Genomic DNA, 17581 nt, shown 5'->3' with positions numbered 1-17581 from the left:
GGAAAGGGAGGGAGGGGGGAAGGACCAACTCTGAGAAGTTTCCCCGTGACTGCTGGGCCCTGAAAAATAAATAGCAGAGACTCAGGTACACCCAAGAGTGTCTATAAACAATAACAAAAACTCCAAACCAAAAGCTAGTTTACAATACTGAAGTTATAGGAAACAAGTACAAAAGGCCATTGGGTGGGGCCAGATGGAGCATGATCTGGTCCTTAAAGTATGAAGATTGCCTGGGAGGCCCAGCCTATGGAGACTGGCGGGAGAGGGGATGCTGGTGGCTGGAGATGGGGAGAACCTGGGTTGGGGTAGTTTTTAGTCATGGGCTTCTGGACCCTCCCCTCTCATCCAGCTAGCTCAGGCCTTTAAGAGGCAGGCCCAAGAAGGGAACCCCAGGAAGCCCTAGAAGCTTTCCAGCCCCTCCACCCCATGGACCTGGATCCCCTGCAGGAGGGGGAAGTCGAGCAGTGGCCCAAAGACACAGTCGTCCTCCTGGCTTGGGACTGGGGTTACCAGGGTCCCCAGGGGGCTGGCCTGGAACCAGAGGTTCTCATAGGACTTGGGGCTGGGGGTGAGGCCCGCCAAGAGGGGCTGAGTGGAGTCACAGCGGAGATAGTGCCCTGGCCCTGGGCTTGTGGGGCTGCCCAGCAGCTGCCCGTAGAGGACCTGATTGCTGGTGCCGGACTGGGATTGGGGCTGGGCGGAAGCTGCTCTTGGGTCCCCCTGGAGCACATAGGTCTGGACCAGAGTGGGGAGGCCGCAGGCCTCTGAGCTGTTATGGGACTCCCAGGGCAGTGGCTTCTTCTCGTCCTCCTCCAGCACTGTGAGCTTGGTGATGGGTGGCATGCCCAGGCCGGGCAGCTGGAAGGCCTCCTGCACACAAGGATGTTGGGTGAGGGCACGGCTCCTTTCAGATGTCTGCCCCAGCCACCATCCCTGTCTAGGTCCAGGCAGTTGTGGGGACATTCCTGCTGTTACTGCTGGAACACAAAGGGTTCCACTTGCAAAGCACTGGTATGTTCCTCACACATGCCTGACACATGCCATGCACCGTTCAGACTCAGCATGGTCAGTTTTTCCATATCACAGGGAGGTGACTGAGGCTTTGAGATGGACAGAGCTGGGATTCAAACTTGGGTCTGCTTCACTCCAAAGGGAGAGGATGTTGCCGGAAGTGACAGGAAGGCCTGAGTACTAGGCTTCAGAAGGTGTGCCTTCACTGAGCCTGGGCTGACATCCTCACCTCATTTCCCTCTCCCTCCTGGATTCTTACCTCTTCCATGATAGTGGGCACCCAGGAGCCCAGGCTGCTGTGAGCTGGGTCTGGGACACTTGGCCAGAGGGGATTCTTCCTGCTGGAGAGGAGGGCAGGTGGAGGCTGGGTCAGACGTACCCTCCAATCTTTCCATCCTTTGTCCCACCCATCCCACCTGAAGAGATGCAGCTGCCCTTAGTGCAGAGAGAAGAAGCTGGGGGCTGGGACTCTCAGACATGGGCCCTAAAGTTTGGGAAGGTTGGAAGGGACTTAGATGGGCCCACCTGGACCTGAGGTTCCCTGTGGGTGGGGGAGGCAGGATCTCAGGTCTCTCAAAGGGACTCACCTGGGGCTGCAGCAGAGCCAGGCAGTTCCACAGAGACAGGAGAGCAAGAGCAGGAGGCCGAACAGGCCCAGGAGGATGTGTAGCTCGGATCCCTCTGCAGTGAGGGCAGGGCCAGAAGAAGTTAGCATGCATGTGGGGAAGGCTGGGTCTCCGCCCTCCGACCAGGGGATTCAAAGTCAGTCCCCATCTACTCTCAAAATCAGCATCCTTTGGGTGGGGTACCCTTCCAGTAACCATCTCTGCCCAGCCCTCGTCTCCCCTTACCTGGGATCAAGGTCATCAGGGTGAGGACTGTACCGTTGGTGGCCCCGGCCTGGCTGGCAGCCATGAGGTGAATGTGATACAGACTGGCGGGCTCCAGGCCATGGAGGACAAAGCCCCGGGAAGAGGCATTCAGGATGGTGGCTGGGAGGGGTGTACGGTCAGCGTAGGCCTGGATGCTGAAGCTGCCTCCATGGCGGCTGAGCACCCCCTCCCGGGCCTTCTGGGGCTGTGGGGAACTGAGGATAGACTCACAGAACGACTGGTTTTGAGTATTGGTCCAGAAGATGGTGTAGTGGGTAAGGGGGCTCTTCCCCAGCTCAGGGGGCTCAGGCACCCACTCCAGCTGTGCCCAGGTCTTGCCAATGTGCTTTAGATGCAGTTCTGGGGCATGGCGGGGGGCTGTGGGAAGAGAGAGGTGCAGGGGCTGAAGGGAGTGGGGCAGAGCAAGAGCCCGATTGGACTTCTTGTAGCTTCTCAGACACTGTGGGGTGGGTGAGAAAAGAGTCCAAGGGGACTCATGCCCAAGCCTCATTTTCCCAGGGATTTAATCCAGATTCCACCTACTGCTAATAAGTATCTGAGTCAGGATTTGAACCTGGCTCTGCTTGACTCTGGAGCCTCACTTTCTGATTTCTACCAGGCCTGATTTCATCTGATTTACTCTCTGATTTCTGCCACTCACTCTCCGAATTTATGCCAGGTCCTCTGTCCAATTTATATTGCTTTTGTTTTTGAGACAGGGTCTCGCTCTGTCACCCAGGCTGGAGTACAGTGGTGCCATCTTGGCTCACTACAGCCTCGACCTCCTGGGCTCAAGCAATCCGATCCTCCCACCTCAGCCTCTCAAGTAGCTGGGGTTACAGGCACACACAACTGCACCCAGCTAATTTTTGGTTGATTGGCTGGTTGGTTGATTTATTTATTTATTTTTCTGTAGAGACAAGGTTACCCAGGCTGGTCTCAAACTCTTGAGCTCAGGGGATCTGCCTGCCCTGGCCTCTCAGAGTGTTAGGATTACAGGTGTGAGCCACTGCATCCGGCCCCTCTGTCCAATTTCTGTTACATATAACACCTTATTTTTGTCTGGGAAATGGATTGATTTTTGCCAGGTTTGCTCCTTGAATTGTGCCAACTCTCTACTCAATTTCTATCACAGCACCTGATTTCTGTCCAGCTGTAGGGATCCAGTGTTAAGCCAGGGGATTGGGAGAGATCCTCTCCAGGGCCGGAAGTATGGTAAGAAGGCAGTGTTCCCTATACTGCTGATTGCTGGGGACCAGGCAGAGCCTTGGGAGAGAGAGGAGAGGATTCTGGAAAGGGGCCTGATGGTTGACGAACCCATTTCTTGGGAGTAGGCATAGACATGCTGGGAGGGTCCCATGGCGTCCTGGTACAAGGGAGTCACAGTGATCTCATAGAGCTGAAAGGGCCTGATGTTCTCTGTAGAGAGAAAATGAGGTAGGCATTCCTGTTAGGGGCTAACCTGTGCTAATGATCCGGAGCTAGCCTCAGACCTCTAGTCAGGGCTAACCTGGCCTCATGATTCAGGGTTAACCTCCGCAATATCTTCTTTAGATCATTTGATGAGAATTAGGGAAGAAAAGTAGAAGAGAGAGCTAGAAGGGTGGCAGGGTCAGGGCTATAGAAAAAGGATCAGGTTAGACTATAGGAAGAACTTCCTGATTATGAGGATTTGAAATGAGAACAGTGAAGGATCAAGAAAGGCTGGAGAATCCATGTCTCTTGGGCAGTTCAGGTTGCCCCATGCCTATTGTCAGACAAGCACTGCCTCCCTTTGTCCCTGACCCTGCCCAACTTTCCAGGCCAGCCTTACCCTGCAGCAGAAACCCCGTGGCGCTCCCGTTCTGTTCCATCCTCCAGGTCTTGTTGCTATTGCTCGTGCTGGGGGGGCTTAGGCCCCACTCAATCACATAGCCCCAAGGCCATGGACTAGGGGGCTCCCAGCCCACCCAGAGGCTGTGAGGGTCTCGGGCCATGGCATGGAGTCTGGTCAGGGCTGGGCCTGGAGACAGGGTGGGAAATGGTGGAATGAAGGTGAAAAGAATGCAGGCCCTGGAGCCAGAAGCCTGGGTTCAAATCCTGGCTTTGCTACTTACAGGCTGGATGACCTTTGGTAGGTCAACATCTGAGCCTCAGTTTCCTCATCTGTAAAGTGGAAATGATGATAAAAGTTCCTACCTCATAGGGTCTCAGTGCAGATTAAATGACTTGATGCACAAAACAAGCCTGGCATAGTGCCTGGCACAGAGTAGTTCTTGTTAGTGATAATAGGTAACACTCTATGGTTCTTGGTATGTATCAGGCGTAGTCCTTGATATATTTTATTTTAGTTTACTTTTTACTTTACCTTACTTTATTCTATTCTATTTTATTTTATTTTTATGCGGAGACTTGCTCTGTCACCCAAGCTGAAGTGCAGTGGTGCCATCTTGGCTCATTGCAACCTCTGCCTCCCTGGTTCAAGTGATTCTGCTGCCTCAGCCTCCCAAGTAGCTGAGATTATAGGCAACCGCCACCATGCCTGGCTAATTTTTGTGTTTTTAGTAGAGATGGGGTTTCACTATGTTGGCCAGGCTGGTCTTGACCTCCTGACCTCAGGTGATCTGCCCGCCTCAGCCTCCCAAAGTGCTGGGATCACAGGCATGAGCCACTGTACTGGATTCCTTGATATATTTTAATTCACTGAGTCCTCTAATAGTTATACCCAGGAAGTACTACTCTTGTTCCCATTTTATTAATGAGAAAACTGAGAGACACAGAGAGGTTAAGAAACTTATCTAAGATCACACAGCTAGTAAGTGGGAATATTAGCTATGATTATTGTTATTGTGATTATTCGTCCCACCTGGTGAGGACCCATGTTTAGGGAAAGCAATGGGTGGTGGCAACTGATCTCCTGAGAATGAGCAATGAACTCATAGACCATGTTCCAGGTGGAAAAGCCTAGGGCTTTCTCTCTTGGCTTTCTTGGCAGAATGGGCTGTGTGTGTGTGTGTGTGTGTGTGTGAGAGAGAGAGAGAGAGAGAGAGAGAGAGAGCGCGCTTAACCTGGTTCTGGCTAATGATAATAACAACAGCGGACACATGCAGAGCAGTTACTTTGTGCCAGGTACTTGTCTTAACTCATGTACACCCCACAGCACCCCTCAGTAGGCACTGTTATCGTCGCCATCTGCTGGATGTGTAAACAGAGGCTGGGGACGGGATGTAATTTGCTCAGGTCACACTGTTAGCAAGTGATAGGACTAGATTTTTTTTTTTTTTTTTTGAGACGGAGTCTCCCTCTGTTGCCCAGGCTAGAGTGCAATGGTGCAATCTCAGCTTGTTGCAACCTCCGCCTCCCAGGTTCAAGCAATTCTCCTGCCTCAGCCTCCCGAGTAGCTGGGATTACAGGTGCCCGCCACCATGCCTGGCTAATTTTTGTATTTTTAGTAGAGATGAGGGTTTCACCATGTTGGCCAGGCTGGTCTTGAACTCCTGACCTCAGATGATCTGCCCACCTCGGCCTCCCAAAGTGCTGGGAATATAGGTGTGAGCCACCACCCCCGGCTAAGGGGACTAGATTTGAACCCAGGCAGTCTAGCCTTCGAATTGATGCGCTTGACCTCTGTGTTCTTCTGGCCCCCAGCCCCTTTTACCTCTGCTCTCTGAGAAGACCACCGGGGTGGGACAGGAGGTCCCGGCTGAGTTATAGGCCACAAGGGCCACCTCCTGGGCTTCTGAAGGCAGGGGGAAGGTGCAGCTGAGCTCTGTGGTGTTGCAGAGGGGCAGGATGGCCCCAGCCTGGCCTGAGGGTCTCCAAGAAACCACATAACCTTGGATCTGTCCGCTGTCTTCCTCCAGGGGCACTGGCTGTGGGGCACAGGAGGAAAAAGAGAAGGGGATGTGCAGTTCATCTTGAGGAGAGCCTCTAGGTGGGGTGGATGGATCATACGAACGGAGCCTCCCCAGGCTGGGGCCAGGCTTCTCATCCCCCTCCCCTTTTCCCTCTGTCCCCTTGTGCTAGGTTCTAGGAAGGAGGGCAGGAAGAAACCAGAGGGCAGGAAGAAACAAGTCGGTGCACACAGCAGGCTCTTAACTATTCACTGAAGTACCCTGTGACCTGCGTTGTAGTCTCTCCAAAAGCTAACTCAGCTCCCTAGGCACATGCAAATTGCATGCAAATCACATATAAATGCATCCACGCCTCCCAGACCTGTTGCAGTCCTAAGCCTCGGTTTGCAGGGGCCTGTTTGGATTGGAGGAGGTGTCGAGGTGGAGGGATGGCCTTCAGAGGGAGTCACCTTCCAGAACAGCTGCACTGTCCTGGGGTCCAGCTGCCTCTGCCGCCACCATGTGTTCAGTCTGACAGCGGGGGCTGTGGATGGAACAAGAAGAGGGGGTGCCGGTTGGGGAAGGCCGTGGAGCCTGGACTGGATACTAATGGCTGCTGCCAGCTTCTCATCACCTCCTTACCCCGTTCAGTAGTTCTCAGCTCCAGGCTGGGACTCCAGTTGCTCCAGTGGCCAGGCAGAGGCCAGCGCATGCAGCGTATCTGCAGGGTGTAGGCCGTGGCTGGGAGGAGCCCACAGAGCTCATACCGAAGGGCCTCCAACGGCAGGGGGCCCACCTGGTTGGGGGTGGACATGACCCTGAGCCTTGTATCGCTGGGTCATTCTAGGGCCAGCTCAAGCCCAACTTACCCTACCCCCTGCCCCCACCACCTCAGGCTCTCCAGGTTGCCCTCTGCCTCACCAGTGCCCAGCTGGCTTCTCCACTCTGTGGCTTATGGCGCAGCTCACACTTCTGATTTATGTGCAGGGCTGGCTGCCATGGCTCCCAGCACAACTGTAGGCAGCCTGCCTGGGGAGGGGCCGCTTCAGGGCTGGGGTCCATGGTCCGCAGCGTGGGGGGCTCCAGTTTCACTGCAAGGAGTGGGACTGTCAGAAAGTCTCCCTGCCCCACCCTAGAGGGCTCTGCTTTAGCTCCCTCTTGTCTCCCTGTCTGCGGTTCACCATCTGTCCACGTTGCTAATGGCTGGTTTCTGTGGTTCCTCTTTCTGTGTCTTTGTTTCTCTCTAGGTGTCTGTTATCTGCTCTTGCCCCAGGACCTTTGCACTGATTGTTACTTCTGCTTGAAATGTTTTCCCTCCAGATATCCAGGGCTTGCTCCCTCATTTCCTTCAAGGATCTGCTCAATTGTCACTCTCTTAGTGAGGCCTTTATTGACAAACCTATTGAAATAGCCAGTGCTCCCCTTCCCCTCTCTCTCTATGCCCTTCCCCTCCTTTAATTTCTCCTTTTTGCTTATTGCCGTCTGAAATTCTATCTTATTTTTTCCCCCACTGGAATCTAACATTCTGAGGGCAGGATTTTTGATGCTTTGTATCCCCAGTACCTAGGGCAGTGCCTAACACGTAGTGGGTGCTTTAGCTGAAAGCATGACTGAATGTGCCTCCTTGCCTCTGTGTCTCTTCCTGTCTCTGGGTCTGTGTCACCATTTCTCTGTCTCCAGCTGCACCTCTCTTTGTCTCCGTCCCTCTCCTCTGCCTCTGTCTCTAGGTCTTCCAGTGTCTTCTTGTCTGTTGCTGGTTCTGTGTTTCCCTCTCCCTTCCTCTTAGTGTCTGCCCATTTTGGGGACCCCCTCCCTCCCCTGCATCACCCACCAACGTCCATGGGTTCAAGACACAGTTGTGGGGACATGCTGGTCCCCAGTGCATTCTCCGCCTGCACCCAGATGCCCATATTCTGGTACAACAGCAGGTGTCTGCGTGGGATGGAGCAGTGGCTCTGCCCGTCTTTGGGCACGCAGTCCATGATGGAGTCCCCTTTGGTCTGACAGTTGCCCCGGCTCCTGCCAATAGTCCAGGCTTGGGTGCCAAGCAGAGGAAGAAAGCGAGGCTCCCTTCTCCCTCCCAGAGGCATGCCCAACATACCCATGCCCCACCCCAGAATCCAAAGGGAGGGGACCAGGATGGGGGCCCCTCCTCACTTGAAGCTCTTCAGAGTGAAGCTGGTGGGTAGGTGGGTCTCAGGTCCTGGCTCCCACTGGCAGATGAGGCTGCTGGTTGTGAGGTTCATGAGGCAGGAGAGGTTGCTGGGTACGGCTGGAGGGTCTGCATGTGCGTGGGAAGAGTGTGAGGGCTTTGGGTGGGACCACTCAGAAAGCGCCCTCTGGGACTAGCTGGCCGTGTTGCCTTGCCCTGGCTTGGTTCCTCTGTTGTCACCTTGTCTGCCCCCCATCTCCAGGCAGAGTGGCTCTGGAAGGGCAGCCCTGGGGGAAGCTAAGTTGCAGGCATGCACAGGGGCAAGCCTCACAGACCCCCAGCAGCCCAGGGGTGGCCCACTTCCAAGTCCCCCAACTCCAGACCCTTTGTCAGTGACAGTGTAGTGTTTGGGTTTTCATCCTGGTCCTGCCATTCATTAGCCCTGTGGTCTTGAAGTTATTTAACTGCTCTGTGCCTCAGCATCCTCATCTGTAAAATGGGGATAATGGTAAAATCCCACCCCCTAGCATTATCATAAGGGCTAAATGACTCACTCTACATGAAGTGCTCAGAACAGTGCCTGATATATAGGAAATGCTACATAAGTTTTAGCAGTGGCCATTACTGATGCTTTTTTTTTTTTTTTTTTTTTTTTGAGACAGAGTCTCACTCTGTGGCCCAGGCTGGAGTACAGTGGCATGATCTTGGCTCGCTTGGCTAATTTTTGTATTTTTAATAGAGACAGGGTTTCTACACGTTGGCCTGGCTGGTCTCAAACTCCTGACCTCAAATGATCCACCCACCACAGGCTCCCAAAGTGCTGGGATTACAGGTGTGAGCCACTGTGCCCGGCCCGTTACTGATTCTTAAATAAGAACCTTGGTCTTTGTTTTTTCCTTATGCCTCAACTTGGCACAAACTCCGTCTTGCTCAGTTTGAAAGGAAGTTTGAAACTGGGGTGGGGGAGAAGCCGGGGACAAGCCCAGCTGGTAGAGAATGTTCTCCCTGGAGACACCCTCTGATGGCTGAGGACTTGCGCTATGTAGAGTAGTGGTCACCACACTGGCTTTAAAGCCACACTGCCTCCATCCTTATTAATGTGTGACAAGGGCAAGTCATGTACCTTCCCTGACCCTCAGTTTCCTCATCTGCAAAGTGAGGCTACACAGTAGTACCAACTTGTACTACTGTTACCTGATATCATGCCCATAAAGTGCTTATTAGATAAGAGCTCAATAGGTAGTATTCTTTTTTTTTTTTTGGTGACCAATTTTCGCTTTTGTTGCCCAGGCTGGAGTGCAGTGGCATGATCTCGGCTCATTGCAACCTCTGCTTCCTGGGTTCGAGCAATTCTCCTGCCTCAGCCTCCTAAGTAGCTGGGATTACAGGCGCCCGCCACCACGCCCAGCTAATTTTTTGTATTTTTAGTAGAGACAGGGTTTCGCCATGTTGGCCAGGCTGGTCATGAACTCCTGACCTCAGGTGATCCGCCCGCCTTGGCCTTCCAAAGTGCTGGAATTACAGGCTTGAGCCACCGCGCCCGGCTGGTAATATTCTTATTAGTATTGGCAGGAGGGTGTTGGAGGCAGAGTAGTTGGATGGCTAGAGGGACTTACAGCCTGCGCGCAGCTCAACCTGGTCCAGGATCTGCAGGCTGTTGCCCCAGTTCAGGCAGCAGGAGAGAAAGGCCCGAGTGTGGTTGAGGTGGGGCAGGGTGATGGTAGATTGCTGGGTCCCATCAGACAGACGCTGCTGCCTGCCCCCGGGCTGAAGCTCTGCTCCCAGTCTCCACAGAATCTGTGGCTCCAGGTCCAGATGGCTGCAGTTCTGCTTGATGATGCAGGAGGCTGTGATGGGATCCCCCAGGTGGACGATGGGGGCTGAGACACTGATGTGCCCGCATTCCTCCAGACCTGGGGTGGAAGAGAATGGGCCAGGAACGACTCCTCTGCCTAGCAGAGCTGGGCTATAATCTAGGCCTTTGTACTCCTAGACTCAGGGCCCTCACCTTCCTTGAAGGGTGAGAAACCCTTCAAGACATGGGGGCTGGAAATGGAAGGATGTGGACGGAGACTTCGAGAGGCTACGGAGGTAAGACGGAGATAGTGATGTGCCGCTAACTGTTTATCAGCCAGCTTGGCAGAGAAAAGCAGACCCTGGTTTGTAGCGTGTGCCTTTCCGTGGTGTAAATACTCTCACCGTAGCTGATTTCAGCCTACTGAAGTGACATCATTGATCGGGGAGTTGGGAAGAGATGTTCCCAATTAGTGTTTGCAAGCCAGCACCAGCACACCACCAGATGGAGACTGTTAACTCCCCAATGCCCTCCCCAAGGATGGTGCAAGCAGTGATTAGAGTGATAAGAACCCATAACCACAGCAATCTTTTCACAATTCAAATCTGATTCTGCTACCCCATCTCCATCGCAGCACTTCAATGGCACATTATTGCTCTGAAAGGCAGTATGGTGTGATGGATGAGCGTGGGTGTTGGGACTAGACTGCCTCGGTTTAAATTCTGGTTCTATTGCTTATTAATTACATGATCCTGGTATATTTCTGAGATTTTCTGTGCCTCAGTTTTCTCATCTGTAAAATGGGGATAAAAATCATCCCTACCTTAGTGTTGCTGGAAGGATTACATGCGGTAACATATGGAAGGCATTTAGAGCAGTGTCTGGCATGTGAGTATGTGCTGCCATCATTAGGATAAAGACTCAAATCCTTCACATAGCTCTTGTGGCCTCCTGGCCCCTGCCTGACCCTCTCAGTTCCAGCCATTCTGGCTCATTCTTGCTATTCTTTGAAAACTCCATAATCTTTCTAATCTCTGGATCTTTGCACCTGCTGGGTTTTTTGTTTTTGTTTTTGTTGTTGTTGTTTTGGTTTGGTTTTCTTTTTCTTTTTTTTTCTTCAAGGTCTTGCTCTGTCACTCAGGCTGGAGTGAAGTGGCATGATCATGGCTCACTGCACCCTTGACCTCCTAGGCTCAAGTGATCCTCCCACCTCAGCCTCCTGAGTAGCTGGGACTACAGGTTCATGCCAGCATACCTTGCTAATTTTTTGATTTTTTTTTTTTGTGTGTGTGTAGAGATGAGGTTTCACTATGTTGGCCAGGCTAATCTTGAACTCCTGGGCTTAAGCAGTCCTCCTGCCTCAGCCTCCCAAAGTGCTGGGACTACTTTGGGAGATGTGAGCCTCTGTGCCCAGCCTGCTGTTCTTTTTGGAGGGACTCTTCTTTCTCTCTCCCACCCCTGTTTCACCTGGTTAACACTTAGGCATCTCGAAGAAACCAGGCCAGGCACTAACGAACTGGAGGAGGCCAAGGTCCCTGTACCTCCTCAAAGCTCTTATTATCCTTCATAATTATAGAGTCTTATGATTATTTACTTATCTATCACTCCAGCTAGACTATAAATTCTGTGAGGCCAGCAGACCTTGGCTGTTTGCTTATTACTGTATTCCCAGTGCCTAGTACAGAGTAGGACCTTGGTGAATATTTATTATTATTATTTTGAGATGGAGTTTTGCTCTGTCACCCAGGCTGGAGTGCAGTGGCACAATCTCAGCTCACTGCAACCTCTGCCTCCTGGGTTCAAGCGATTCTTTTGCCTCAGCCTCCCGAGTAGCTGGGGCTACAGGCACGCACCACCATGCCCGGCTAATTTTTTTTTTGTATTTTTAGTAGACATGGGGTTTCACCATGCTGGCCAGGCTGGTCTCGATCTCATGACCTCGTGATTCACCTGCCTCAGCCTCCCAAAGTGCTGGAATTACAGGCGTGAGCCACCGCACCCAGTCGATGAATATTTTTTTGATAAATAAATGAACAAATAAACATACACTTTGCCTGCAATGCTTTCTGTCCTCTCTCAGGTTTTCTTAGGCCCGTTTTACTGATGGGGATGCGAAGACCCTAAGAGGAGAAGCAGTTTGCCCAGGGTCACAGAGCAAGTTCATGATTCTCAGCAAAGGGCTTCTACTGCTTCACAGACTCAGAATTTCAGGCTGGAAGGAACTTTACCAGGTCGTTTGCTTCAAAACTCTACCTGATGCTCTGCCCTCTACAGCAGAGCTTGAGTGGCCTAGTTTTGTATGGCCTAACAACTAAGAATGTTCCTTACATTTTTAAAGAGTTAAAAACAAACAAAACAAAAACCTAATAAAAACATGCAACAGGCCTGGGCGCTGTGGCTCATGCCTGTAATCCCAGCACTTTGGGAGGCCGAGGTGGGCGGATTACCTGAGGTCAGAAGTTTGAGACCAGCCTGGCCAACATGGTGAAACCCCGTTTCTACTAAAAATACAAAAATAATCTGGGCCTGGTGGCAGGTGCCTGTAATCCCAGCTATTTGGGAGGCTGAGGCAGGAGAATCGCTTGAACCCGGCAAGCAGAGGTTGCAGTGAGCCAAGATCGCACTACTGTACTTTAGCCTGGGCGACAGAGTGAGACTCCATCTCAGAAAAACAAACAAACAAAAAACTGAAAAAACAAAAACATGCGATAGGCAGGGCATGGCAGCTCATGCTTGTAATCCCCATCCTTTGGGAGGTCAGGGCAGGTGGATTACTAGAACCCAGGAGTTCGAGACCAGCATGGCAAAACTACATCTTTACAAAAAATACAAAAACATTAGCTGGGTGTAGTGGCATGCCCTGTACTACCTTGGAGGCTGAGGTGGGAGGATCACTTGATCCCAGGAGGTTGAGGCTGCAGTGAGCTGTGATTGTGCCACTGCACTCCAGCCTGGGCAACAGAGGCAGACCCTGTCTCAAAAACAAACAAACAAGGAACAGAGACACTATGTGGCCTGCAAAGCCTAAACATTTCTGTCAGACAAAGTTTGCCAACCCCTGCTGCACAGCATCTTTGTCAATCCTGGCTTCAGCTTGCATACCCCTGGGGATGAGAAGTTCTCTACCTCTCAAGACAGAGTTTCCATAGTTGGTAACCAAGCTCTGCCTGGGCTTCTTTATTTCAGGATGAAACCTGTCCCCTTGTAGCTTCCGTCCTGATCCCTTTGCTGCCCACCAAGGCTACATAGGACCCATGGGTTCCTTCTGACAGCCTGGTAGAGATTTGTGGACAAGATCTGCACCCCACTGGCCTTTTCCAGGATGACCAGCCCGGGTCATCTCACCATTCCTCTTGGGTAGTGGTTTGCCTGTGGAAGTCTGTGGGTGGGATGCCAGCTACCCCATATCTGTGGCTCAGTCTTGAGTCTTTTGAGATTCTCTGGGAATCCCAGGAGCCATGTGGCAGTGCAAGAAGATTCCCAATATCTCTCCTTGTAACTTCCCCTCCCCACTGCACCCTCATCCTTGGCCATACTCACTTCCGGGGAGCAGCAGGATGATCAGGGCAGCCCAAGTCAGGCTGCAGGTTCTCAGCCTTGCCATAGTGCCAACTTGATGTTCACCTGGAGGCAGGAGGTTTGTTTAAGACCATGGGCTTTGGAGTCAGAGCTGATCTTAATCCTTATCTGTCACTGTGCAGTTTTGACTAGGTTGCTTGACTTCTCCGAGCCTTAGTTTCTTTGCAAAATGGAAGTAACAGCAGCCTATACTTCATGGGACTTTGAGAGGAAGACACAAAATGATGCAAGTCAAGGGCTTTGCACAGTGCCTGGAACATAGGAAATGACAGTGACAGCCACTGTTACTATACTTGCCTTCCAGGAAAGAGCAGGGAAAGGAGCAGTGAGGAACAGCATTCTTCACCCTTCCCAGCTATCTAAGCCGGGCTCCCCTCAGAGAGCAGAACCTGAGATGAGGAATTGCATGCTGGTAGTTTATTTTGAGAAGATCCTAGCAGCAGATAAGGAGAGGATGAAATGGGGAGAATGAAACAGGGACAGAGAGAAAGCCAACACAAGGTTACATCATATGTTGATCACCTCTATGGACAACTGGGGCTCTATCCTGCTGGAACCTTCCCAAGAGCCATGTAGAACACCTCTCAGAGCTGTCCACCGGAGGGTCAATTTATCCCTTGGATGGGAGGGAAGATGGGAAGATTTACCCACTGACTCCTGCCCCCCTTTGGTCAAGGGATGCCTCTTGGGGTGTTCACTCCCTGGCACATCCAGGTTGGGCATGCATGAGTACTGGGCAGGTTCTCCTGGGGAAGCCATGCCAGTGTTGTCAGGGACACTCCCTGGATGAAAGGGAGAACTCTATGGAGCAGCTGAGGCAAGGGGCTGTCAGGTTACACCTGCAGGAAGCTGGCTGCCTCAGCCATGAGGGCTGAGAGAATATCAAGTGGGGCACCCGAGGGGTCCAGTATGCCCCCACTTCTGGGCACAGACCTTTGGTGGCCTTCTGGAGTCAGGCATCATATGGTCGCGGCCATAGCACCTGGATGGAGGGTGCCTTGGCTCCAGTCTTAGGAAGTATGCAGAGGTTTCTACCACTTGGGTGGGTATCTAGCCTCATCTTCACCCTGCTCCCATTGGGGTCTTGGGGCCAACACCTGATCCTCCAGCATGAATTGGTGCTCTTGGTGGCAGATCAGTGGGAATTGCTGGTCAGCTTGCATGTACATATCTGGACACATACATGCAGATAGTGTCCCAGCAGGTCCCTCGTGCTCAGCAGGGAGAAAGATAGGAGAATCCTTTTCTCTCCCTCCCAGACAGAGGTGTGGATAAGAACTGCCCAGATACCCAAGGCTGTTCTTGCTCTCAGGGGCCTTACCCAAACCCCCAGTCTATTTGTGTATATTGCAGTATCAGAATACCCAGTGACTGCTAGCCTGTAAGTCTCCTTTGTGCAAATCAGAAAGAAAACACCCCATCCTCGGGATGGATGCAGCACCACACTAGGACCTGGCAACTAGGGAACAGCCTGGATTTTGGCTCTAGTTACTCCTCAGTTTTGTGCAGTGAGAAACCTGCACAACTATCCCGAGCCTCTGTCTACCCATCGGTGGATGGTAACCTTCTTACTACAGCATACCAGTTTGATTATCCATCCCCCCCAACACTGGTCGGGGAAGATTTAGTCTTCAAGGCCCAGATTTTGGGACACTGGTTTTCATCTCCATGTGCTTTTGATCATATCCCAGCCCTATTGCCCTAGCCAGGGTCAGCTTCAGGCCTAGCCTGTGCCCCGTGCAGTACCACCATATCCCCCCCCAAATGGCTCCTGTCCAGAGTAGATAACCTAACCCCAAGAGGCCCCGGCATCCTCCCCCTGGGTGCTGGGTGTTGGCCTGCTTGGCCTCAGTCCCTGGTCCTCCACTGCAGCCCTAGACATCCCCCAGCCTGGTTGAGCGGGCCTAGGCCTGTTCGGTCTCACTCTCTGGGGGGCCGATATACAGAGAGCTTTGGAGCCCAGCTCAGACTCAGGTCACCTGACTTGATCTCCAGCTCTGCCACTTACCAGCTGCTTTGTGACCTTGGACAAGTTACTTCACCTTTCCGAGCCGAGCCTCAGTTTCCCCATCTGTGGAAAAGAAAGAACATTAGCACTCACTCCTCAGGGTTGTTGTGAGGATGAAATGAGATGATTATGGTAAAGGCACTTAGCGCTGTGCCTGGAATGGAGTTGGCACTCAGCAACCATAGGTTATTTTCACGAGCCATAAAACGGGTCAGCAGCTCATGGAATCCAGCACAGTTCAGTTCTCGCCTCACCCCTGCCTTCCTCACGGCCTGCGTGGTCACACCTCCCAGGACTGCCACCTTGCTTTTGTCTGTGCCACACTGCACAGTTCCAAAGCCCCATTTCTGGATCCCCTCTTCCTAGCTCCCTGGCCCCCTGGCCCTCCCATCACTGGTCATCTCCGCTGGGCCCTGCAGGTGCTCGCTCCCGCGGCTCAGCGCACCTTGATGCCTCCTGGGCTGGCTGCCCTCACATCCCCTCCTTCTATTTCTCCCTCATCACACTCAACCGTCTCCCCTCCACTCTCCTCCCCAGTTCACACCCCTGGCCCCCTTGCTGTTTCTACTCTCACCGTGGGAAGGGTGGGGAGGCAGGAGGGCGCTGGGAATAAACAGAGGGGAGAGGCCTTTCCAGATGTGCTGCAGATAAAGAAAAAGAGAGAGAGAGATACAAAGAGTGGCAGAGTGAGGAGGTGACTGAAATCCGCACAGACCGAAATGACAGAGACCCACCAAGAGGACGACTGAGGCCAGAGAGATGTCGAGAGACACAGAAAAAGGGCCCGATGTACATTGACCCAGAGAGTGGGGGGGCACTCGGAGGCCCAGAGCCCAGGAGTCGGTCTGTTACCAAGAGTTTAAGATTCAAGAGATAGCAGGAAATATGCGAGACAGAGAAACTCAGAGAAATAACAAGCCAGAGAGAAGCTGAGGAGGAAAGATGGAAACAGAGAGTGAAATAGAGACCCAGACGGGGAGGGGTTGCGAGGCTGGAACTCAGACACACACGTCCTGAGAGGCATGGGGAGGGGAGAATGGTTATGCCTGTCCCCAGCCCAGCTCAGTGTCCCCAAGGAGCTACTTGACTGTGAGTGACTTCCCTGGTACAATACCCCCCAAAGTAGGGGCATCCTGTGAAAAGAGACTCACTGTCCAGGGCTGGGGTTCCAAAGGACGAATCCTTGGCCCCAGGCCTAGGACCCCGGACATGAACACTTGGCAGAGCTGTGGGGAGTGGCTCCAGGATTCCAGCTCTCCATCAAGCCCAAGGCTTAGCCCCTCTCTAGGGATCCCCTACTCACGTTGGAGCCTCTGGCCCGGCCCCTGCTTGATCTCCTTGGTCTCTCTTCTCCTCGTCAAAAGAAGTTCCTGAAACCAGCTGCAGTCCAGCTTCTCTCCCCGAGCTCTGTCGTTAATGGCTCGGCCTCTGACAGGCCCGGGGGCTGGGGATTGCAACACCTTCCGAGCCTCCCTCCTACCCTCCCTTGCGCCTTCGAGGGCACAGGCAGCCCCTTCCTCCCAGGAAGGAGCCTGTGAGGGAAGCTGGTGAGGCCCGGGCAGCCTTCCTGCCTTGGGGGTCTTAAAGGGCTGGGGAATGTGGCAACGATGTCCCCCTCCCCTGCCTCCGGATTTCCTGAGTTCGAAGCTTTGAGGCTGGGCAGGGCCCAGGCTCCCACCTGGCTGGGTTCCATCCCTATGGCCCCCACCCTGGGGGAGCATCACTTGGAGGCAGACCCCGCCTGGAAGGCTCACCCGGCCCCAAGCCTCTTTTCAGCTCTAGCCTTGGGGCCCACGTCTTCACAGTACTCAGAAGGGTGTGTTCCAGGTTCCAGGGAATTTTATAACCCAATACTCACTGCTCCCCTCTTCATTACGTATTCTGCACATTGCCCATAGACCAGGCAGATGGAGAAACAGGAATTCTGGGGGCAAGACAGGAGGATGTCTTGGTGAGGCACGGGGTCCTCATATGTTCACTAAAAATTAGTAATGTTTACCCACAATGGTTCTGCAACACTGAATATTTTGTAATTGAGTGAAATAGACTACATTTTATGTCTTTTATTGGTCTGTATTCATGATTCCTCTGCAACTACAAACCATTTTCCTTGCATTTTCTGAGAAAGGTTCAAACTGCTCATAGTTTATTGGATTCATAACCCAAAAAAGGTTAGGTACCAACAGACCAGCAGACTGTCCTTAACATATAATCATTCTTAGGCGTCTGGGTCTGGTGTGATGCTGCAGACCAGGGCTGCAGTTCTAGTTCCAGGTCAAATGACCTGACCGCCCGCTGTAACCCTTCCAAGATACCCTACAGGCTCTGCTCACTCAGTGAGTCCCATGGACT

The 17581-nt window shown here is 52.6% G+C and overlaps 1 protein-coding gene across 8 annotated transcripts; it reads right to left on the bottom strand.

The window, feature by feature from the left end:
• Positions 1 to 135: 135 nt before the first annotated feature.
• Positions 136 to 16768, bottom strand: CSF3R (colony stimulating factor 3 receptor). Of its 8 annotated transcripts, XM_073007474.1 has the most exons (19): positions 16533 to 16767; positions 15230 to 15292; positions 14155 to 14435; positions 13744 to 13837; positions 13183 to 13472; positions 9464 to 9760; positions 7853 to 7976; positions 7527 to 7714; positions 6617 to 6786; positions 6338 to 6491; positions 6166 to 6239; positions 5521 to 5734; positions 3697 to 3885; positions 3201 to 3302; positions 2115 to 2261; positions 1863 to 2003; positions 1599 to 1692; positions 1271 to 1352; positions 136 to 870 (listed from the first exon to the last, which is right to left on the bottom strand). In XM_073007474.1, the coding sequence occupies exons 5-19, from the start codon at positions 13244 to 13246 to the stop codon at positions 400 to 402; spliced, it is 2511 nt and encodes an 836-aa protein (XP_072863575.1). In that variant the 5' UTR covers positions 13247 to 13472; positions 13744 to 13837; positions 14155 to 14435; positions 15230 to 15292; positions 16533 to 16767; the 3' UTR covers positions 136 to 399. The 8 variants fall into 8 exon arrangements, with proteins under 8 accessions (XP_072863575.1, XP_037853207.1, XP_037853170.1 ...); XM_037997279.2 differs by lacking the exon at positions 14155 to 14435 and having other exon boundaries at positions 1271 to 1349; positions 16533 to 16768; XM_037997242.2 differs by lacking the exon at positions 14155 to 14435.
• Between the last annotated feature and the right edge of the window lie 813 nt (positions 16769 to 17581).

This window comes from Chlorocebus sabaeus, chromosome 20, assembly GCF_047675955.1.
Source record: "Chlorocebus sabaeus isolate Y175 chromosome 20, mChlSab1.0.hap1, whole genome shotgun sequence".
Lineage (NCBI taxonomy): Eukaryota > Metazoa > Chordata > Mammalia > Primates > Cercopithecidae > Chlorocebus > Chlorocebus sabaeus.
Note: the sequence above shows the minus strand (reverse complement) of the source record. Positions and strands in the feature narration are given on the sequence as shown.